The 24065-nt window shown below is 44.2% G+C and overlaps 1 protein-coding gene across 2 annotated transcripts in view; it reads left to right on the top strand.

Annotated features, from left to right (window-relative positions):
- DENND1B (DENN domain containing 1B) overlaps positions 1-24065 on the top strand; it is a 2623009-nt gene that overhangs the window by 2165790 nt on the left and 433154 nt on the right. For both annotated transcript variants that reach the window (XM_069641511.1, XM_069641512.1), the window contains one exon: positions 20913-20953. In XM_069641511.1, coding sequence (XP_069497612.1) covers positions 20913-20953 — 41 coding nt within the window. The remainder of the gene's footprint in view (positions 1-20912; positions 20954-24065) is intronic.

The raw sequence follows: 24065 nt of genomic DNA on the forward strand, positions 1-24065 counted from the left end.
GAACTTTTAATAATCCCCAGTATTGGGGATACTAAAACCCAATGGCCAATGTAGTCTTTGTACAGACCTTAGGGAGTTAAACGGGTCCACGTGTCGAGATGTCCTCTTCACTACATCGATCAGTGACTGGCCCAGATCCTAAGGTCAAATGTGTATACCACCATTGACCTGACCAACGGTTACTGGACAGCATCTGTGAGGGAAGACTAGTACAAGCTTGCCTTTACCTTCAGGGGCTTTTATTAAATACAGGGGGTAGTCCTGACCTCAAACTTTTTCATTACAGTGATTTGCTGTAGGAACAATTCTAAAACATCTCCATATTCAATACATCTACATAAGTATGCATCCTAGGAGGAAACATGTACAAATCCGAGTTCTGGAAAAACCAGTTGTTAAGACCTTTGTTTATTTAGGCCGCATATTTCAGCATGAATAGTTCAATTTTGCTGGCTGAAAGACTTACATACAAACAATAAACAGTAAACATAGTCACCAGCTTGCTAGGTTTTGTAGAGCGAGGACACAAATGTTTAACACACAGGTTACTGAATGCAACCTGTTATTCTTGAAGTTGTACAGAAATCTAAAGTAACTTATAGGCACTCTGCCAACATATCAAAAAACGAACACATTCATAGGATAAGTATAGTGTGTTAACTCCACACAGCTATACTATTACTCTGTTGTGTTACCTGTGTGTTGTATTACACGATATTGCTTCATATTTGTCTTTTTTGTCAACACTTTTGCAACTAATACTTTCTACAATTTGCTTCAAAAAACCTAAAAATAGGGTCTGCTAAGAGGCGACGTCAACACTTAAGGTGGTAAAGATGATGTGGGTCATTGGTCTCAATGTTGTAGGTTCAAGACACGATGACGTGGGACGTTTCGGCAGTGAGAGGGTGGCAGCCTTCTTCTGGGGCCAGGAAAGGCAGGTCTCGCTATGGTTAAAAAACAATATATAAAATATTGTTGAATGTTCCAGAACTTGGACCATGTATGCAAATGTTAAAAATGCCCGTGAGAGGCTACAATCTAGGAAAAGCCCTCCGGACCCAGGCACTGACCTTGCAATCATCGGTATTTAGGTGTATGAGCTGGTGGTCATTTTGCTCATGGTGGAGGGTTGGTGGCCCGCTGGCTGCGGGACGCTGGGTGCACACTTTACCTTCAGGGGCAGCAGCACACGTCGACCCGAACCCCCTTTGGATACATAAACACCGGCAACAAATTTAACATCTTTCTGCATAAGGCCAGGCCTGATTTGGGCAAAATGGGAAACCTGGCATATGTAGATGATGTCCTAATCAAAAGCTCAACTGTGGAGGCACACATAGCTGAAATACGTTATGTTCTGGCCCAGTTTAAGGAAGCCGGAGTGAAACTGTCATTCCAAAAGGTGCAGCGGTGTAAGACCTGCATGAACCTCCTAGGGCATGAAATTACCCCTGAGGGTCTCAGTCCTCGGGCAAAAAAGGTGGATGCCTACCCTACGACTCTGCATGAACTAAGAAGCCTTCCTGGACTTCATAATTACAGTAGAAAGTTCAAAGAGGACTACGCAGAGGTCACAAGACCCTTGCTCCATTTACTAAAGGCCGGAGTCAAGTGGGAGTGGGGTCTAGAACAAGCTGAGGCAGTAAATCAACTCAAGAGAAGCCTTTCCCAAGCGCCTTGTTTGGCTTACCCCATCAAAAACAAGGAGTTCTTGGAGATGGGGTTCTTAAATACTTGCTTAACCGCAGTATTATACCAGAAGCACAACAAGGTCAACAAAGTCTTCTCGTATGCAAGTAAGACTTTGTCCTCTGTGGAGGAAAAAATCAACGATTGTAAAAGGCACTCCTGGCAATGGTGTGGGCATTGAAGAATGAACGTGAGTAATTTTAGAATTACATTCTGGATTCTGTTCATGCAAGGCTTTCCTGTGGAGGTCAGATATGGCCAAAACAAGAGACCCCTCATGCAAGGTTTGGCTGACTTGCGTGACTGTGCTAAAAAAAACTGTCTCGAGGACGAAAGTCTGAAAATCAAAGACAACATGGAGGCGTACCTTACTTCCCTGCACAAAGTCTATGAGGAAGACACGTGCCAGGGGATACCCTGTGGATGGGTGCTCCTACCATGTTGATAACAATGGGGAAAAAGAACTGGTGGCTGGCTTTGGAAATGCCTGGGTGAATGATGCCTCAGAACCCTCTGCTGGGTACAAGATCGGTCCCCGAAGTAGTCAGGTGGCAGAGTTGATGGCGGTACATCATGCCATCCTCACTGCCGTGCAACACCAACTCTGGGAAATTGTCATAATCACTGATCCATATTATGTCAGGAATGGGTTCGTGGGGCACCTGAAAAACTGGAAAAATCGAGGCAAGCTGTGTGCATGCTGCTGTGTGCAAATAAACCACTTAAGTATGGGAAATTAATACAATCCATTGATGATCTGGTCACCTCTAATGAGAGGACCATATACTGAAAAAAGCTCAAAGGTCGCTCCAGAATAGAGTGACCAGACAAAACCCGAAATGACTTGGCCAAAACCGGAGACATCGATGGGGAACACATGGGAATTGAGTCCCTGCTGAGGGAAATCCAGGTCACTCCTGGGACCAGGTCCAAACACTTGCCCAAAATGAATTCTCAACTGCCCAGTGGAGAAGGAACCCCAGATGCTGATTTGATTAGGCACAAAATGGAGATCTAATTATTGGGACATTTTATCAACATATTGAAGACCCCGTGAATTTTCCTCTTACCGAATCCGTTTACATCGGGAAAAAGGATCTCCGGGTGTTGATGAAGTTTTCCAAAATTTTCAGAATCCAAGACAATTTGTTGGTACAGAGATCCATCTCTGGATGTGACCAGTGGGTGGTACCTACTTCATTCTAAAGCCTGATGTTAAGTCACGCCTGTGACACGGCCACACCCGGCCATAGGGGGTTTCATACAACTTTGAAAATCTTGCAAGAGGTCGCATACTGGCCACACATTGGTCAGGACCTCGCCCCCTTGAGACTTGTAGCAATTCTGCGATTGTACGCGCTTAATCTGAACAGCAGGGATTTATCCCAATGATATATGGAAGCTTATCTTTCACATCTTGTGACAGGGGCCTCTTACATGACCATAAGACTAATCAATAGCCCTGATTTGAGAAAGGTCCTTGGAGGACCGAAACACGTGTCATCAACGTTAAGGGCAATTTTTTCTGAAAAATAAAAAATAAAAAATATAAAATTAAAAAAATAAGTCTCGTGTGCAAGAATCAGGCGCAGTCTCCTTCCAGGTCACCCATACTTCACACAATACTTGAAGGTGTGTCTTCTTTGTGCACAATTTCAGCCAAGTTCCCTCACACAGAGAGCTTCCCTACAGAAAAGAGGGGTGACACTGCCTTGGTCAGATTTGCAAGTCAATTTCATTGGGACCTTGATTCGCTCCTCTAGAGGGAAGAAGTACATGTTAACCGTGACATGCTTGTTTACCAAGTGGGTGGAATGCCTCCCGGCGCCAAATTGCAAGGCAGAAACAGCATCTACCCTGATGATCAACCACATCTTCTCATGTTTCGGCCTTCCCCAAATGATTGAGTCTGACCGATGAAGTCACTTTGCCAGCAAGGTGATGACAAAGATGTGGGAGATACTCGGGGTAAAGGGAAAACTCAACATTGCCTTCCACCCAGCCTCGAGTGGGGGAGTTGAGAGGTACAATAAAATGATTGTGGGCATCCTAAAGAAGTTTGTGGCGAACTCTGGGCCTAGTTGGGACATCCGACTACCGCTTGTCCTGATGACCATCAGGTCTACAGCATCTTCCGTGACAAAAATGTCTCCATTTGAGCTCATGACTGGATGGAAAATGGTGCTACCTCAGCATCTGCTCTACAGAACTCAAGAGCAGATCCTGATAAATGCGTCCAAGACACATGAATACATTGAGAATTTGCAAAAACATCTCCAGCATGCTTTTGCGTTTCCTCAGCGAAATCAGGAAAAGTCATCAAAGGGGATGAAAACCTACTACGATTTAAAGGCCACTAAGACAAAGTACCAAGTAGGAGACAGGGTCTACTTGTACAGTTTGCAAAGGAACCAGACCAAAGAGTGGAAGTTCCTCCCCTCCTGGCACAGGGCCTTTGAAATTGTAGATAAAATCTCACTTGTCGCCTATAAGATCTCCATCCATAAAGGAGAACAAACCGAAGAGAAATGTGTTCACATCAATCAGTTGAAGAGTTGTCGTCCCAGGCAGAACTTGCGACTGATTGAAGAACCCAGTGAGGGTATACCCCAGGAACCAACTGCAGAGTAAAGGTAAAAGAATTGGAACCCGGATGAAGAAATTCATACATTTACAGGAAGTAGAACAATTATTCTTATTTTGAAATGATTATGAAGGATTGGAATGTAAAAAAAAAAGTGAAATGTACATCTGGTCTGTGTCTCTTGTTCCTTTGTTGTCCGACCTGGGAAAATAGTATTGTATGAAACACTTCATCTCTCCTTTCCCCTTGGCAGATTAAATAACTCCTTGCCTCTACAGGCCAGATGGGAGCCGCTGGAATGGGAGGGGCCCAGAACAAAGAAACCCAAAGGGAAAAATAAAAATCTGAAAAGAGTGGAGGACCGACCAGAGCACCACTCCATCAGGATCAGGAAAATAGCAAACATGCTCTGAAGGAGAATCCTGGAACAAACCCAAGAGCAGGCGCCCTCTAAAGGAGATTCCAGGGACAAACCCAGGAAACGTGAAATGGACCCCCCACTCTCTCCTTGTTCTTCTCTCTGCATAAATACATCAAAGAGACAGAAGGCAGGAATCTGTGGGGTGAAATAGCACCTGGATGCCATAAATAAAAGGCCAGAGTCAGTGGGGGGCATGCGCTGAAATAATGTGGGACATGAGGCTTGCATCAAAATGTCAAGACATGTAAGGATGCCAACTGCCTTGCATAAGGCAAAGACACATTGCAATGTTTGGCATATTAGTTGAGAGCAGAACTAACATTCTCAGAAACAACGGTCCACAGAACTCTCAATGGGATGTCCGCATTGTGTGCAGCTGCTGCAGTGAAGCAGATTGCTTTCTGTCATGAACATTAAATAAAATGAGTAATTCATTTTTTCCCTTTAAACTAAAAATATGCTCATCAAAATGTGTGCAAGACTTTCAAATATGAATTTGTTTCCGTCTATCATGAGCCCATCACAGAGGAAACAACAGTGTACAAATTCTATAAGGGGATGCTGGACTGCAGTAAAATGAGGCCTTTCATGGCTGAAATCAACAAAATGACATTTCGATGTTGCCTCTAAAGTGACACTATGCACACCCAGATGTGCACCAAAGCCTCTAAACGTGTAATTATGAACCCCTTCTTTAACCTCTGTATGCAGGGAACAACTTTGCAGTGACACATGTACATGTTAAAATTGTGGGTGTTTCCAAGAGTTTATTTTAAAGTGAAATGGAGTTAAAAGGCCATTTTGCCTAAGTGGGATCAGGCCATGGGTTTTTCTGTGCTTGTGATTTCTTCAAATGTGAAACTAGATTCCAGGGCCCCTGTTGCCATGGGTATTTAGGGCTGGCTCACTTCAAACATGAAGGCCTTTCTTTAAAAATACAATGTAAAGATGCATAGAGATCGAATTCGCGGTGTGGACAAGATAAAAGCAGTTCTGTTCTCCCGCTTTTATGACCCAGGTCACTCAGGCGCAATAAAACTTGCATTAGCTGGCCATTAGCTTGTAAAATGTGCAATCTAATCTCAACACAGTACCCCTCTTGATGTCGCAGCCAGGAACAGGCAAACTGCAAGGGTGGTGGCCAGGTTTAAGGAGGGGTTTGACTGTCCATTGTGTAAAATGGAAGAAATGGTTTTCATCATGTAAAATTGGTAATATTTGTCACACAATAGTCATGGTGGGATTTCTGAAAAGGTGTCAGCTAGTTGTTTCTGGTCATCCCAAAACGTTTGTTTCTGGGCTCAACATACCAAAAAATATTAATAAAAACTTAATGTGGCCCTCTGTGAGAATGTGAGAACTTTGTCCCAAAGCACTCCCACATTTTCTGGACCGATCAGCACACAAATGGGAGTGGATAAGTGAACATTAACCTATCCCTTCTGCGGGAACTATGACACATTTTTGATGTAATTTGCCCTATAACCACGCCTTAGATCAGGAAACTTGCCACCAACCCCTGAGGTGAGCTGCTGCTGGAAATCTGGAGGAAAATTCCAGCACTAGCAGTGAGGACTAACCTTGCAGAGGAGCCAGGAGACTTAGTAGCTGACTTGGGACCTCTTGGAGGCAAGAGAAAATCCTTGACTGACCCAATTGGCTGTCCCAGCAGTGGTGCTCTGACATTCCCTGATGTCCAGACATCTCGTGTACATAGAACTAAACCCCAAAAACCATATTGTGTTTAGGCCTGCTATTCTGGTAGCATTGCATTAGATAGTTCCCCCTTACAAAATGCCCAGTTGCTGTATTTCAGTCATTGCCCCTTGAAGAATCCCCATTTGCCTGTGTAAATTGTTAGTGTATTTTGCTAAGCAAATCAATTAATTTCCCTATTTATTTCACAGGATTTGTATTGTTGGAATTCGAAACCAACCATCTTTTCCCAGTGTGTTGTGAATTGGTATCGTCATAAAGTGTTGCCCATAAGAATTAATCCCTTTGTGATCTGAGAAACAAATTTGTCCCAGTGTTTCAATTGCGCCCTTCTAAACAAATTTCTGCAGCTGTAGTTTGCCATTGCATCTGTCATCCTAACCAAAAAACGATTTTCTTTTTGTGAGCTAACCCCATTTCCCAGACCTTGCCTGTCATTTTAAGCATCAGTAAAAACGAATTCTGGTTGCATTTTGTGTTTCATTGAAACTGTGCTCAACATTCCAAAAAACATTTTTTCCCCTTCTGTTCCTCTTTCCCCATTTTGAGGTAAAAAACAAATTCCATTTGCCTTTTCTTTCTCATTGGCCATGTGTTGAATATCCTAAAACCGCTCTTACCCTTGTGTGCTGACTAGTATGCTTAAAGGCCTGCCTGTCTATATTAAAATCAGCAAACGCATTCCCTGTCTTTCTATTTTTTTTCTTTTCTCCATAGCAGTTGTGATAAATAATTAAGGACCCCATTCTTCCTTTGTGCCAAACACATGTTCCCATTCTTTGCTGGCTCCTCGTATTTTTTCTGTAGGCACCACACCAAAACCGATTTTCCCCATGCATTCCTACTCCCTGCCACTGCCTTCCATTCAAAAGAATGAAGTCCAAGTGATGTTTGAGGGTTGAGTGCTTAACAATTGTGCTATTTTGTATTCGTTTTCATTTGTAAACGCGCACCGTCAGGCCCGGAGGCATCAGGGCGCAACTTGGAACATGATTACATAGCGAACATAGATACAGAGCAAGGTAATTCAGAACATACAGCAATATACAACATTTACAAAGCAGAGTTAGAACAGGCGTTTACTAGGGCACGGCTCAAGGTACATAATAAATCCAGGTATCAGGGCTGGTTGAAGTGCCATGATTTTGATTTAGATTTGAAGGTACTAAAACAATCTTCTGATCTGATGGTGAGGGGGAGGGCATGCCAAATCTTGGAGGCTAGGACGGGGAAGCTTGATCCACCCGCTTTTTGTAGTTTGAACCTGGGAATAGTTAAACAGTGGGTCTGGGCAGTTCTTTGAGGGTGGGTAGGCAGGTGGCACGTGGCATTGTGTGTTGAATTGTTCTTCTTCTGTTTTGTCATTAAAAAGGAAGGATTTGTGACAGCATATCTTAACCTGGTTGTTTTACGGAAGTCATTGCTTTTTGGGATGCCACAACATTGGTGACTGTTGCAATTTTGTTGGTTCTACTTTGACATTAAATAATAAATGAATAAATATATAATTGATACACACCGGCCTGGTTCCTAGTCCATTGCGACACACAGTGTTTGTGGAGGTTGGGTGCAAGATGGTTTGGAGGCCTTCTTAAGAAAGGATCCGTATTGTAGAAATAAAAAGCGTTTTTATTGTGCGCCACATTTCTAGTAGGGGAAGGAGGTGCCTGTCTTGGTGTGCTGTGTAATAAATCGTGACACGTCTTTTGAATGATTTTTTTCTAATCGTTCGACTGGAGGTCGACTACCAGCAGCAGGGATCCGCTGTAAGCAAAGATAGTGCTACATCGTTGATCTTTCATGGATTTTTAAGAAGGCCTGGGCTTGGGCCTACTTCATGCCTTTTCACCATGACCGAGGAGAAGAGTTACCGCGAAAGGTGGATTGAGGAACGTGTACGTCAAAGATAGACACCATAAATGTCTGTATTGCCTGCATCCGGACCATGATGAGGAGGGATTTGACGTCTGCCATGGATTTTTTAAAAAGACATAGAAGGATCGCTACAGCAGGCTGGCAGCGTGGCTCAAATCGGGAAAGGCCTCCGACTCTGCTTCCAGGCATGGTCATGCTTACACCAGGACCGGCCGATCCCACGAACGAACCGCTCTCAGAAAAGAGGTTGAAATGCTTTGAGGATGCTCCGCTGTCGGGGGTTTAAAAGAAGGACATTTTGCATGTCTTTGATCCCACTGTGTTCACCGCTGCTGTGGGTCCGAGCTCGGGAAGGACAAAGTTGCCGTCACCAAACACTTCTACAGCAAGCCTACCAATGAGGGGCGCTCCCTCTAAGAGAAAGTCCTTGACTCCTTCAAAGCTCTGCTTATCATCAGCGGACAAAGTGAGGAAGGAGAGATCCAGAGGTGGCCCTTCGCTGCCCCCATCGGCAACTCAACCGCCCAAAGTAACTTCGTCATCAATGGTCATGACCACATCAGCTAAGGCTATATGACCACTACTTCTTCATTAATAGGGGGGCTGGCCGCGAAGGTGGTATCCACAGTCATAGTGACGGCTGCCCCGTGGGTGTTCCTACTGTCATGAAGTTGCTTCCGCGGCTCTGGCAAAGGCCCCTGGAATAGAAGCAGCCACTCCTCCTCAGAAGTCTCCAGAGAAGGGAAAGGGTAAAACTCATGCAGACCCTAAGGGTGGAGTACCACAGGCCGCCACAGTAAGACAGCTACAGATTTATACGAGTTCCGATGAGGGTGAAGACAATCTGCTCGAAGACTGTTATTCAGACCATAAGGGGGTTAGGAACCTGTGTCTGTAGGTGTCACCATGAGGCGAGACAGGTCCTCCACCTCGCCAGAAGAGGCGCAACAGTCCTGAGCCTCCACATCTCATTCCTTCCACGCCTCAGCCCAGGGACATGTCTCTGGACATTCTGACCATGCTGCACACGCCTGTATCAGAGATTCAACAGAGACTGATGCTCACACTGGGCCCTGCTCCATCTAGGAGTTCCCCAAGACAACTTTCCGGAACCCCTTCCCAGCACAAGTGCAGGTCAAAAGACCCTGATGATCCAAGAGATTAACAAACACGACCTCCACCTCGGGACTTGACACCAACTGGGTATGATGCCAGGCACAGGGACACAGGCACTTATACAGCGGCTACGGCGATGGACACTGACAAAGCCGATGACTTTGTTCCTGTTGACGGGGAACCAGTGGACGCGGATGATGTCCAGGGCCTCCTAACTTTTTCAACTGGTGCCTAAGGAGATGAAAAACCAAGGATTCCTTTACCAACTTTGTGAGTGCAGATAGAAGACTATCATGTCTGTCCCCTTGCTGGACGATATCTGGGATGAGGGCCTGGCCCTAATGAAGAATCCGAGCACCGCTCCACCCAAGTGGAAGAGGCTCAAGAAGATGTACAGAGTTCCGGACTCGGCCCTAAGTGCCTAAGGTCCCAGCCTTCACCTGACTCTGTGGTCTCAGCCGTGGCAAGGAAACGCTAGGCAAACCCGGTGTCCTCGTCTATGGTGCCTCTGGATCAGGAAGGGGAAGAAGCTGGCCTCCATGGGGAAAAGGATGATCTATACTGCTGCCAATGCCCTGTCCATTTTATCCCGCTATGGTCTGGAACAATGGTATAAATGGGGCCCTATTTTGGACTTCTTACCTGAAGCCAAGAAGGTTGAAGCTCTGGTGCTGTTCCAGGAGGGGGCCTTGGGCCACGCCATCACAGTGGCAGTGGACATCGCGAACATCGGGTTCTGTCAAATGGTTAACAGAATGTCTCTTTGTTGGCAAGAGTGGCTGTAAACCACCAACTTCAGACCGAACGTTCAGTCCAAAGTGTTGGACATGCCATTTGATGGATAGAACCGTTGATGAGTCTCTGCAAATTATCAAGAAAGACAGCATGTTGACTGGGTACCTTGCAGCAACGTTGGTCGTCCTTTCGTTCCTCGAAAGAGAAGCCCGGCAGGTCCTCCAAGGTATATACCACCCCTTATCGGCAACCTTCTCGCTCCATGACTGGAGGCCTACTGAGGCGCTCACAGGCATACGGCAGCCGAGGACCGTGTCAGCGCCGACTGCAGGGCAGAGGTCTGACCACGAAACAGGCCTGAAACAGGTCTGAAATGGCTGTGTACTAGGGCCCCACTTGTGCACCCCAGTGGGAGGCCGGCTGGTGAGGTTTGTCAGCATGTGGAAGACCATCACCACTGACAGATGGGTGCTGGATGTTCTCAAGCTGGGACACACCTTGGTGTTGCAGTGCAAGTGTCCTCGTAGTCCCCCTGCTGACACGACAAGAACAGCACGAGGCGCAGCTGCTGCCGGAGGTCCACGCCATGTTGAAGGGGGTGGTACAGCTCGTCCTCCAGTTACTTTCGGGCTCCGTTTTGTACTTCAGATACTTTCTGTTCCAAAATAAGTTGGGAGGGTGGAGGACGATCCTGGACCTGAGAGGCATCAGCAAGTACTTGAAGTACCAGAAATTCAGGATGGTGACGTTGCAGCACATGCTTGGCCTACTGGAGGAAGGCCACTTATGGCATATCTGGAGGATGCCTACTTCCATGTCCCCATCCATAGAAAGCACTGCAAGTTCCTGCAGTTTGTGGTCCAGGGGCGACACCATAAGTTCAAGGAGCTCCCGTTCAGTCTGAAATCGGCCCCAAGGGTCTTTACAAAGTGTTTGGCTCCAGTGGTGATGCATCTTTGTCTCAAGGGCATCAATGTCTACCCTTACCTGGATGATTGGGTCCTCTGATCCCGCTCCAACATTCTGGCGAGCCAGCACACAGCGAGGACCATGCAACTGCCGACAGATCTAGGATTCTCCATTAATTATCCGAAGCCCTGCTTGAAGACATTGCAGAACGCTCTGTTTCTGCGAGCCCAACTCAACATAGTAACTTCTCTGGTGTCTCCCTTGGAAGAGAGGGTGATGGCCATTCTAGGGAAGGTGCAGAGCCTGTCGTCAGCGCAGTTGGCTACTGTGCAAGCTGTCAAGTCGCTGCTGGACATGATTTATCTCCTGCATCAACCATGCCCTCCTTTGCAGACTACAGATGAGGCCTCTGCAGGAGTTTCTGGATGTGAGGTGGCTGCAAGTCTTGGGATTCTGGATGGACAAGATCCCCCTCAATGAGGAGTTCCGATGAGCAATACAGGGATGGGGCATGTGGTCTCCTCTCACGCAAGAGGCCTCATTTCAAGTCCCTCCTTACTAGCAGACAGCCACCACGGATGCGTCTCTGGAAGGTTGGGGAGCTCACACCAGACAGTTGCACGCCAGAGGCCTATGACTGCCAGAAGAAAAGACCCTTCATATTAATGTCCTCGAGCTTCTGTCCGTCTTCTGGGCCCTCAAGTCATTCCTGCCATCGCTGAGGGGCAAGGTGTTGATGATCTTCATGGACAACACCACCAGCATGTTCTACATCTGGTAACAGGGCGGGAAGCACGCGCCGGCTCTCTCCAGGGAGACCCAGGATCTGTGGCATTGGGCCATTAGTCAGGACATGTTTCTCGTCCCCTTTCACCTGGCGGCACTAAGAACACCATTGCAGACTTGCTCAGTAGGGAGCTACATTCTTGCCATGAGTGGGAGCTTCGCCAGGACCAACAAAGTATTTTATTCCATGAATGGGGTCAACCCAGATCGACCTTTTTGCGACAGCGATGAATTCCATGTGTCAGAAGTTTGCCAGCAGGTTGCCACAGTAGCATGGGGGATGCATTCTCGTTCCCTTTGGAGGGACTTTTCCTATATGCTTTTCCTCCATTCCCACTCCTGCTACGCATGATCAACACACTCTGTGTCACTGCAGGATGATTCTTTTCACTCCGGCGTGGCTGCGACAAATCTGGTATCCAGACCTGCTACATCTGTCAGTAGCTTTGCGCATCAGGCTGCCACTACTTCCTGATCTTCTCTGCAGAGAGGGAGGGGTGATTTTGCACCACGACTCAGCGTCACTCATCCTCAGGACCTGGCCCCTGCAGCCCTAGAATTTGAAAAAGTTTCTTTTTTTTAGTATATGTGCTGCCGAAGCAAGAATTTGAACATTGTTCCTTATCTGCAGTGTGTAAGGACATCCTGGCCAAGGCCAGAGCCTCTTCAACATTGGCGTGCGATGGCCATAAGTGGAAGTGTTTCTCTGTGTGGTGCCGGGCTCAGAAGATTACCCCTCTACCCGTCACAGACCTGCAGCTCCTACGAATACCTGCTTTCCTTGGCCAAAGCTTGACTGGCTCACGCCTCTTTCAAGGTGCACCTGGCTGCCATATCCCGTTACACCAGGACACTGGGTAGGCTGTGCCTGTGGTCACACAGACTCATCAAGGGGTTCCTCCAAGGCCTCTTCAGGACTTTTGTCGCTGATGAAGGCTTCTGTCCCAGCTCGGGAACTAAACTCATGGGGGCACCCCTTTGAGCCGATGCATCTTGACCCGCTCAAGTTTCTCTCGTCTAAGACTGCACCCTTCCCCACTTCTACCGATTCCCTTCCTCCCTTTCACCCATCCGTCCTGCTTCCTTCCTTTGAATACCACTTTTTCTCCTTGATCCAGCCCTGCTCCTTAGCTTTTCTTACCATCTATCGCCCTCTGGGCCCCACTATTGGTTTCTATGATGATCTGAATTCTCTACTTTCCTTTCTTCTTCCTGGTTCTCCGGCCTTTTCTTCTTGGTAGTTTTAACATTCGCCTCTCTTCCACCCTCTTGTCCTCTCATACCCCTCTTTAAACTCTTTTGCTCTTATCCATCATCCTAAACCTCTCTCATATATCCGGCTCTTCCTTGGACTAATCTTCTCAACCCCACTTAAAACCTGTTTCCTTTCATCCAATCTCTTCTCCTTCTCTTTCACTGTGTACCATTCACACTCCTCTTACCCCACCCTCTTTCTCCATCATGACTTGTGCTCCTTCTCTTCAGCTTCCTTCCTCTAATTTACTCTTCCCTCACATGAACACTTCTCCACTCGTTCTCTTGATCGAGCTGCATCTACACTTCATGCCTCTCTTTATTCTATTCACAACTCACTATTCCAGTCGTATCACTTTGATCACACCTACTCAGTCTCTTGGGCAAGGTACACTTCCTCTCCTTGCTCTCTCCTCTATGCTATCCCACAAGGCCCAGTCCTTAACCCATTGCTTTTCACCATCTATACTATTCCCCTAATTTTTCCCATTGAATCCTTTAACCTTTCGTGTCACTTCTGTGCTGATGACTCTCAGATTTTCTTCTCTTTCACCTCCTCTAAATCACTCCACTCTTTCAGCATGTCTTTCTGTCGTTCAACCCTGGATGTCCTCCCACTTTTCGCATATCAATCCCTCCAAAACAGAACTATGCTTTTTTCCCTTCTTTCCTCTCCTTCCCTCTCAGCCTCCACCTGGACTCCTTTTCCCTCCTTCCCCTCTTTCTTTTTTCTTTTCTGCATGTAATCTTGGCATAATTTCTCCGTCCTCTCTGTGATGAATCTGATGATGTCATCACTCATTTCCTGGCAGTAATCTCTCCCCATGTGGCCAGGGTACGGCAGCCTGGGAGCTATATGAGGGAGGACCACATAGGGGAGGTGACCCTCAATGGGGGGACATGACATAGGATGAGACATGGTATCCCCTGTTTCCTTTTAGGGATATCCTCTCTAACCTCCATGCCTTAATGTCATATTTTAATAGCTCCCCTTTAATAGCTCCCCTTTAATAGTGGGACCTACCGATAATACATTCCAATGATCTATGCATAAGTTACCAAAAACTGATTACCATTTTCATGCATGTGAAAGTACTATGACGAGAAAGCTGAATGGAGCAATGAGGATCAGTAAGGGCGAGAAGCACAAGGCGCGCTCTAGTGGTTGCAAGCCCATGATAGGTGCCGGGGCATTTAAAAACCGTAAACAGCTGGCAGGGGAGAGACTCTGTCCTATGTCCTCTCGGTATCGACTGAGGGACTACTGTGTTGCAGAGAAGCCCGTGGAGCCATCCGGCTCAGGGAGAAGGCCAGAGTAAGAAGACTGCAGGAGCCGGTCCACTGCATCGAGGCTGTGAGAGGAAGAGGGAAGACTTCCTGGCAATCGTGGGAACCAGAGAGCAGTATCAACGCCACCCGAACACGTAGAAGTGAACAGCAGGCAAGCAAGAGCTGTGGAAGACACAGAAACTGTCAAGCAAATTCAGTGAGCCCAGGTAGTGGGAACAGGACACCTATGCGCTGCTTTGCATTTGCCACGGGAGAACCGAAGAACGCCACAGAAAGCCGGTGAGTCCTGAAGAGTGAAACTGGGACACCATGGCACTTTGGCAATCGTACCCAGGACAAATAAGAGTACATAAAGTGCATAACATGGAATGTGAAACCCTATATTTCCAAAGGGGGAATAATAGGATAATTAATGCAAGATATTGTGTGATGTATCAACCCACTCATCCAAGCCCTGCAACATCACTGCACATTGCTGGCAGCAGAGACATCATAATGGCCACTTGGAAATAGCAATGCTGATTGAAAAAGAAACACAGAGCTTTTTGAAAATCGGTTTTCTTGATTGTCAAAAATTGCTAAAATCATGGCTCACAAATCACCTAAAAGATCCAACCTCTTTGTTGGGTGTTCCACCTCATTTACTGCAAGAATCCACATAAATACAATGTCAGCAAAAATTATATGTTCTCAGAACAAAATCCTAGGTTACAGATACTTGATGGAAAGACAGCTGTCAAAATGGGTGTAATACCGTTGCTCACCTCTACCAGAAAGCTGGCGTTTTAAAACCATTTTTTGTAAAGTTCACCAATTGAACCCCAAACTATGCCCAAGAAAGACTTGCTATGAAAAGCCTAAGAGGTGGATACAATTTAAAACAATATTCTAAAAAGGCTTGAAGGAAGAAATTGTTTAATGTATGTGTTAAAAAATATGGGTTATATTATAAGAAAAGACAATTTGTAGACATTGAGTTTAAGAATTAAGAGTTTCCCACACTGTGCTTCAAACGAATTTCAAACCTTTTCCCTGGACAAAGGAAGCTTCCCCTGCCCTTGGCCAAGAGATTGACAGGCTGGTGTGAACAGGAACTAGCAGAGGTACCCTGGCCTGTTGCTCTCAGTCAAGACAATGGATTCTTTGGGATGAATAGGAATATGCTAAATTCGGGTGTAACTGACAACAAACTGCTGGAAGGAAATAAGACATGTGACCCTCTGAGTCAGCCCAGCTCTAGGAGGTGGACCAGACTGAGATGTGAATTGAATTGTAAGCAAATGTATGTTTTATAAAAATGCTTATAACAAATTGTACCGAGCTGACAAAAATGTAAAATTTTGAGAGTGTGAAAAAGAAAAGTTCACTCACAGTTCAAGACTAAGCTGGACTCTGTGCGATGTTCTGAAACTAAACCCCGGAATTTATTCATATTGTAGCTGCAGTGTTTTTGCTGTGAACTTAATAAATTACAGTAATATGCTCAGAGACGATATGCATGCATGTATCCAATTTGGTGCAGAATGAATATTGAGAAACCCTCCAAAAGCACGAATATGTTGTCATTTCCGAACCAAAGCTCTTAGGAAGAGAAGAGTTGAACAGAAATATACCTTAGTTAATCTGTCATGTGATTTATGTAGTATTAACAGGTTGTGTATATTGTAAATATGTGTTTTATTGAAAATAAGATATGCTGTACAGACACAAAGGGGAGTGTTCTTCCCCTAAGCCTTAAACATGACACCTGATGACACAGGATGACACACTACTCCCTTCTCAAATCAGGGGACAGGGAATCCTCTACCCAATCAAATCCTTAGAGGGTTGGGCATAGAGAATCAGCCTCCCCACCCACTTTGGAAATACATAAATTAGGACAGATAGGACACACATTTTTCCACTACTCAACTGATTTCTTGGCGCAGCACCCTGCAGGAAGACTCTAGAACCAAACTCTAGAACCCTGAAGCAGAAGCCTAATCCAAAACTGAACTCTTTGCAGCAGGCCTTCAGAATCTTTTGCAACGTGATTCTAACCCCTAAACTTCCAAGGGGCATCTCAAAATCCAACAGCCTGGCTGAGCTGTTTTGCTTCTAGCTAAGAACCCTGTGCTAGAACCAAGATCAGACCCAGAAAGCAGGGCTATATCCAGAACCCGTCAGAACCAGTCCAAGAGGCCGTCCAGACCGCAGTGCAGTGCTGGGAGCAGAACCCAGAGTGCCTGAGACCTGTCCGGTAGCGAGAGTGAAGCCAAACCCTTGACCAGATCTTTGATGGGGCCCACTCCATTCCAAAGCCATAGGAGTGACTATCTAGTCTAGAACTGTCCATAACCAATCTCTTAGTTTAAAGTAATCCTCTTCCATCCATTTCCACCTGTCTAGACTGCATTATTGAATCTTGTGTCCATCCTGTTGATTCCAAATCTGTAAAGCGCAATCTGTCATTTTGAAATCTTGACTTTATTTCTGAAAATCTACCTTCATAAAAACCTCTGTAACGTTTGAACCGCACATCCTAGAACCGAAATTTAACTGTCATTTTGAAGCTAAGATCCTAAGCTTTCCAACAAACCCAACATTCCAATATATTATAGTTATAGTTATTCTGTAATTCTGTTTTGTTTTGCGGGGAACTGGAATTGAACTGCATTGTTAATTAATATTCCTGAAACCTGTGTGCCCTCATTTCCACCTCTTCATATTGCATAGTGGGGGGAGTGAGTAATAACAGGGGAAAAAGTGATCATATTGTCTTTTGATTTAAACCATATCAAGTTTATTTCTGTGTTGCATTTTCCCATCCTTGCATCTCCTTGAACCCATACCAAGTATTCTCGGCTACCTTATTCTCCTATTCCTACTCCTAACTGATTAAAGAGATTGTTGATATTGTGATATTACCCATTACGGATTACTGTTCATATTCATAAGTGTGCTATTCAGATATTATTTTATTCGTAAAAGTGTGATATATATATATATTGTTCAATTCTTCAAATAAACCTTTTCATTTGCAAAACAAACCTATATCTTGGCTCATTGAGGTCGGGGAGATTCAAAGAGAGGGGCGTTATGTAAGGGTTCATCATCCAGATTTAAAGAACTTTGACATAAAAATATATAAATAAGGGCTTCCATTGGGCATCCCATACTAAGCATTGACATGGTTGGAGTGCTGGATTGAAGTCACTTACAATATATACACGTTAGCATGTGTGTCAAGTGAAACACATAAGGAAGTCCTGGTAGGAGAATATACCAGGCAGAGCCAAGTCTGTAAGTAAAGAGTTAAATTAAAGTGGAGAAGAAACCCGGCATGGGAATACACCAAGTATCCTACCAAGTTGGAACGAACAGTCAAGTTGTTTTGTATAGAAGTTGTTTTTTTGTTGATCAGAGAATTCCAAGAAAGACTCATAACCTTAGGAGTTTAAAGTGTCTTGAAGAGAAAACCTGGGGAAGGGAGCACTCCTCTAGAACTGTGAACTGTAACCATGCAGAAATTTTGTGCTGGAGTTATGCCTTTCCTTTTCAACATTTCTGCACTTTCAAGGCCAAATACATTACCCTTTTCACCATAGTGTATGAGAATGTGAGGGCCAGAATAGTATTTCGGGCACTGGATATTTTGCCTTTGGATATCTTGATATGACAGACCCTTCATTTTTAGTTGAGGTAGGGAAATACCTCTTAGAGTAGGGACGGCTAGGCATTTTCCAAACCCCTTTTTTATTTTGAATAAAAGTCTATAGCCACAAAGATGAGCTCTCTATGTCCATGTCTCATTCCTGGCTCTTCACATCTCTTTGTGTCATATCTCATATCGCTTCTACTGCCCATATCTGTTCCTATTACCTTTTAAATATTCTCATATTCGTCCCTGCCTACCTTTTTATACCATCAAACCTATCATCACCTTATTAATCTTTTCCTGGCTTTACTTTTGCTCTGACCTTCTCATTGGCATGCCCTCCTCTTACTCCTCTTCGCTCAGTCTTCAACTCTGCTATTCTTCTCTTTTCACACACCCCAGTGCTCTATTTCCCCTTCTCTTCGTTCCTTCTGTCATATGATTATTGTCTCTTATTCAAAGCCCTCTGTATTTCTTTGAAATGCTATCATGGACTTCCCCCTCCATACCTTTCTACTCTGGTCCCACCATACTTCCCTTCTTGTCCTCTTTATTCACTATCTTCATCTTTTCTTTCCTCTAACCTCCCTGTGCTCCTTGCTTCTGTTTCTTTACACTTCTCACCTCCAAACTTTGGAATCCTCTTTTCCCAGTATTCGCTCATCTCTTTCTCTTCATACATTGGGGTGATCAAACCTCCTCCACCTTCCCTCTGAACTATGGTGTTCCCCAAGGTTCCGTCCTCAGACTCTTCTTATTCTCTCTATACTTCACTTCTCGCTCCTCTCATCTCCTCTTTTGGAATTTCTCACCATTTCTATGCTGATGACACTCAACTGTTCCTCTCCTTCTCTTCCTTCACCCCTGACCTTCATCTTAAACACTCCTCCTGTCTCACTGCCATTAAAAACTGGATGTCATCGCATTTTCTCTCTCAATACGGACAAAACTGAAGTCCTTTTCTTCCCTTCCAATACACTTCCTCCTCCCTCCCCGCCTCCTTACATTCATTTCCCTCCAGCCGATCTTCCAATTTCCACTCATGCGAGGAATCTAGGAATCTACTTTGACTCTTCCCTTTCCTTCACTTACCACATTTCCCTCACTACTCGCTCTTGTCGCTATTACCTCTTTAAAAATCCATAAAGTCCGTTCCTCTCTTACTTTCCATGCTACTAAACTCTTAATCTCTTCCCTCATCATTTCTCGCCTTGTCTACTGTTCTTCTCTCTTTTTCAGTCTCCCCTCTTCCCATCTTGCCCCCCTTCAATCCCTTTACCACTCCGCCGTCCGTACCCTCTGTCTTCTCTCTCCCTATGATTCCATCTCCAATTCACTTGCCAACCTAGGCTAGCTTCCCTTCACTCCCAACTTAAATATCACTTCCTTTGTCTCATTTTTAAATCTCTTCATGAACTTGCCCCTCCTTACCTCTCCTCTCTCCTCTCTTTCTATGCGCCCTCTCACTCGCTATGCTCTGCTGATTACTTTTTACTCCCTGTTCCCCCCCCCTCCTTGTGCCTCCTCTTGTTTCTGATCCTTCCAACTCCTTGCCTCCCTACATTGGAACTCTCTCCCTTTCTCTAGCCGCTCCATCTCCACTTATTCATCCTTCCGTTCCTCCTTAAAACACTTTCTTCACCCCCTCCCTGACTTCTCTCCCCTGCCTCCTCCCCATTCCATCTTCCTGTTCCTTTATCTCTTCCTGTCTCCCCCTTTGACTTTCACCCTCCCTTCTACTCCCTCTTCCCTTTCCCTTTCCTCCTTCCCATACCTCTTCTCTCCTCTTCCTTCCCAAATGCAAATTGTTCCACATGCTGTTTTTCTGGTTTGAATCATGTATATTTTATTGATTTTATGTTCCATGTTTAATGATTTCTGGTTGTTAAGCTATAAAGTGCTTTGGTGTAAAGCGCTATATAAATAATAAAATACAAATACCTTCTGCCTTTGCTTAAAAGCCCACCTTTTTTCCTCCCACTCCCTAAATTACTAGATTGCTCATGGCACTGTATTTCACCAGTACTTATTCTGTACTGCTTATTGTAAACTGTGTCCAGCGCTTTGGCGAACGTGCTTTATAAATTCCAATAAAATATAAATGCAATTGGCGGCACACTGTGCCCTGGATCACCCAGCCATCAACCCAAGGGACAAGCAGCGGTCTTTGTCGCAGACGTTAGGAAGTATGAGTGTTGCAACATAGTAAAAAGAGCTAGTAGAAGTTAAATAGGGTCCTCCGTGCTTGTAGCCCCTTACACTAAGCTTCACTATCCTTTTCTGGTCTGCAATATATTTGGAATTTTCTCTAGTGACTTTTTTCTTTTCAGTCTTCTCCTTTAACAGTTTTCTCCCTCCACAAGCTTTCCCGTACTTATATAAACTACCAACCAGCTGGTTTTTATGTACTTTTTAAACCTATTTAACATTTTCTTTGTAAATCCTCTAAACTTGAAAATGCTGAAAAAACAAAATCTGAGATGCAGTGAGCCATAGTTTCTTACTGCTAGTCAGCACTGGGGTCATCGACCCAACACACAGTACACTACAATATACTTTATCAGGTTATGCTCAATATTCATGGGGAAATTTGTGTATAATAGATTTCAGTGGCAAATGTTTGCATATTTGTTTATGATAACATACATAGATTTTTGCTATTTGGCCAGTTGACAAGCCCACTGCTGCTGCTCAGTGCTCCAAGGAAGTACTTCAGCAAAGCACTATATTTAAAAATCATCTAATGCATTTAAAAGATATTTTGCTGACAACGCTACATGGACCTCTGCAGAGAACTGCGAAGGGGAAATAATCGCTATTGAGTATTGTGTAATGTTATAGCTTTTAATGAAGCACAAAATAAAATGTGTATTTACTTTCTGTTTTAATACTTGTAGGAAATTCAAAATCTTACCAGCAGTGGGTGCATACAGTAAAGGTATGAAATGTTCTTTTATATGTACATCAATTCAAATATTGTTAATTTAAAATATATGCTCGGTATCTAAGCACTTGCAATTGAATATATACCATTTGCCCTGATCAATAAAAGACTGCATACTTATTGCATGTCATATAAATCTTCTTGATCGTATTTTTTATTTGCTGCTTTTCAGGACTTTAGGTCAGGTAAGAAGGGTTAAGCTCAGTGACATACATCGATTGTGCTTTAAAACACCAGTTAAATAAGTACATGCCCACTATAATGAGAGGAATGCAAGACTGGCGAGTGCAGGTCTTATTGTCTCCCATTCGTATGGTATCGCTCTTTGTTTCATTGAGAATCTAGCACTTCTCTGATAATCATTGTGCAGTGTTTTCCATTTTTCAAGGGTGGTCTCCCTTCATCTGTGCTTTGTAAATATGTTGTCATTTTCATCTATCGTTTGTGCTCATACTTCCCCTCACCAATATGAACTACGCTGATGTTTAAACACCAACTAATTATTTCTTATGATCAAATAGCATTAATTGGTCAAGCGCGATCTTGGTCCAGCAGGGTAGATATGTTTATTATGAGATTGCTCCATATCCCTCTGTTCCTACTTTATCCGCTAACACATAATATTATAGTCCACTCTGCTCAATGATACAATTCAGAAATGATTTAATTATTCAACTATTACGTGTATCAATCCAGACATACCGTTTAAAGTCATCCCAATACAAAGCTGAATGCAGTCACTTAGTATCATGCTCAAACTAAAGAATTATTTATTCAAATGGAATCCAAAAACACACAGGGAATTAATGAAAGAAAAATAATTAATTAATTAATTAATGAAGTCAACAGAGTTTTTTTGAATAGAGACAGGGACTTTAAATCGCAATAAAGCAAAAAAACAAAATACAGTTTCAGAATATAAAGGAAATGCAATAAGAACACCATACGCAATTAACAAACATAGTGAGTATTGCAGGTATGTCTGTCTTGGTGTGTCTGTCTAAAAAAACAAAAGGACTCGATTCGATACCCTAAATCTGGTATTTTCTGAATAGGGGACATAATGATTCAATATCCCAACAAACAGTGCAGGTCTATCTGCCTACGTGTGTGTACGCTTCATCATTGTATTTGTAGTGTCCTAATTGGCTTCTGGTGTACCCGTACACGTTTCGGCAACAGGCCACCTGATTTGCAAGTATCAAAAGCCTTCCTCAGAGAGAATTACAACTGAACCCTAGGGGGGAAGCAGACAAAAAAGAAGAGAAACTAGTCATAATGTGTGAATGCATTCAGATTGGGGGATGCTTGGGGGATGCTTGTTAAACTGCTAAGTAAGGGGACTGCCTTACATTGTTCTAAACCCCAGAAATGCAACCATAAACTTGGTGAGTGTGATATGGTGGGGCGTACCGACGGTGACCTTGTGGGTGCAATGCATGCAGAGGTGCGGAAGCCAGCTCGAGTGTCCACGATTGGTATGTGGTCAAATAAAGTGATTATTAAAAGGTGGTTTATGTTTAAAGAAGGCAAATTATTGCTGGTGCCTAACTGTCACACAGTAACAAAAGTCGGTAGAAAGCTGCGTACCTGGTTGATCTATTGTTAGCATCAGACAAAGTTGCAGTCTCAATGTGTGTCAATATAAATGGATCTGGAATTCCAAGCAACCTATGGGTAAAAGATATATATAGTAGCATGTTTAACATTGCTAAAGTGGTGTTTGAAAGTACGAACAGGATTACAATGGACACCTGTTTTACTCGAACATTTTTAGGTGCTGAACGTGGGTAAAAAAAAAGAAAAGGGATAGCAGTACAGGAACATTCCTTTGCATTCCTTGGTCAAGAAGAGGGTTGGAGTGTCCTCACTTGCTTAATTGGGTAGTTGGAATGTCCTCAATACCGAAATCTTGCGGCTGAAAAACAGATTGTAAAAGAAAGGAACGGGTTAGTTTAACCTCGTGGTGTATGTTGAGCATCAGCATTTCCTAATGTCATATTGTGGCTACATTGATTAGAACTAAGAAATGGATGAAACTAACATTCATTACCTTCAAAATGTCTACTTTGGTGAAGTGCGGCGTCGGTATGTTGCCTGGCTGCGGGGGATTCGCTCTGTGTCGGACCGTTACTATGGGCACCTAAAAACCTTGAAAATGGGCCTTGCTGAGAAAGGGACAATTTCCTCTGACCCCGCGCCTCCAAGCATGATGACGTTGTTGTGGGTGTGGTCATGGCATCATTGCCATACACAGTGATTGCAGTAAATTACTTGTTTAGTGCGTTTTAAATCGCACACATAAACTAAATGAAAAAAGTTGACAAAATGACCTTGCTGCAATGGATTTCATCAATGGCGCATTTGTAGGCCATAGCCGTGAAACGCTGAAAGAGAGCAACGTGGAACATTTTCATTAGTCCTAGGATGCAGTGACTCTGAATGTTGCTGGCAAGGAGGTTGGTTGTTTAGTCATGGCTGCAGTTTATGCATAATGACCTCGCCGAAATGAATGGGTGGTGCGTTAGAAGCACACGCGCATAAAAATAATATGAAATTGAAAATTAGAAACTAGAGGTAAAACCAGTTGTCCCAAAATCAGAAGACCTCACGCCAAACTCTATGATGCAAAGCTATGATGAATAAAATGTGCCATGCTCATACTGAAGTGGAGCCCTGCTCAGAGGGAGAGAAGTTTGTTGTGCATATTGAATTTGTGAAATGTGTTGTTGAACACGCATCAATTAAATGAGAATGCTAATGCCCAGAGTTACTGAATGGTTTGTGAGGGTGTATTAAAAAATCTGAAAAAGTGTAAAGAATGAGCAAAAATCAGCCCTCAGTGGGTTGCCATTCTGAGGCATACGTTGAAATTGACCCAAATATTCTGACGCATCTGTTGAAGTTGACTGAAATCAAAAAATCTCCCTGCAAGCTCAATGATGTAAAGGTATGATAAATGAAGTTTGTCATACTCGTGCTGAAGGGAAGCCTTGCTCAGAGGGAGAGGAATTTGGTGCAGTTTATTGAATTTGTAAAGTGCCATATTGAACCCGCACCAATTGAAATGGGAATGCTTAGGCCCGGAGTTGCTTGATGGGGTGTA

The sequence above is a fragment of the Ambystoma mexicanum genome, chromosome 1q (genome assembly GCF_040938575.1).
Source record: "Ambystoma mexicanum isolate Mex_15411 chromosome 1q, UKY_AmexF1_1, whole genome shotgun sequence".
In the NCBI taxonomy this organism is placed as follows: domain Eukaryota; kingdom Metazoa; phylum Chordata; class Amphibia; order Caudata; family Ambystomatidae; genus Ambystoma; species Ambystoma mexicanum.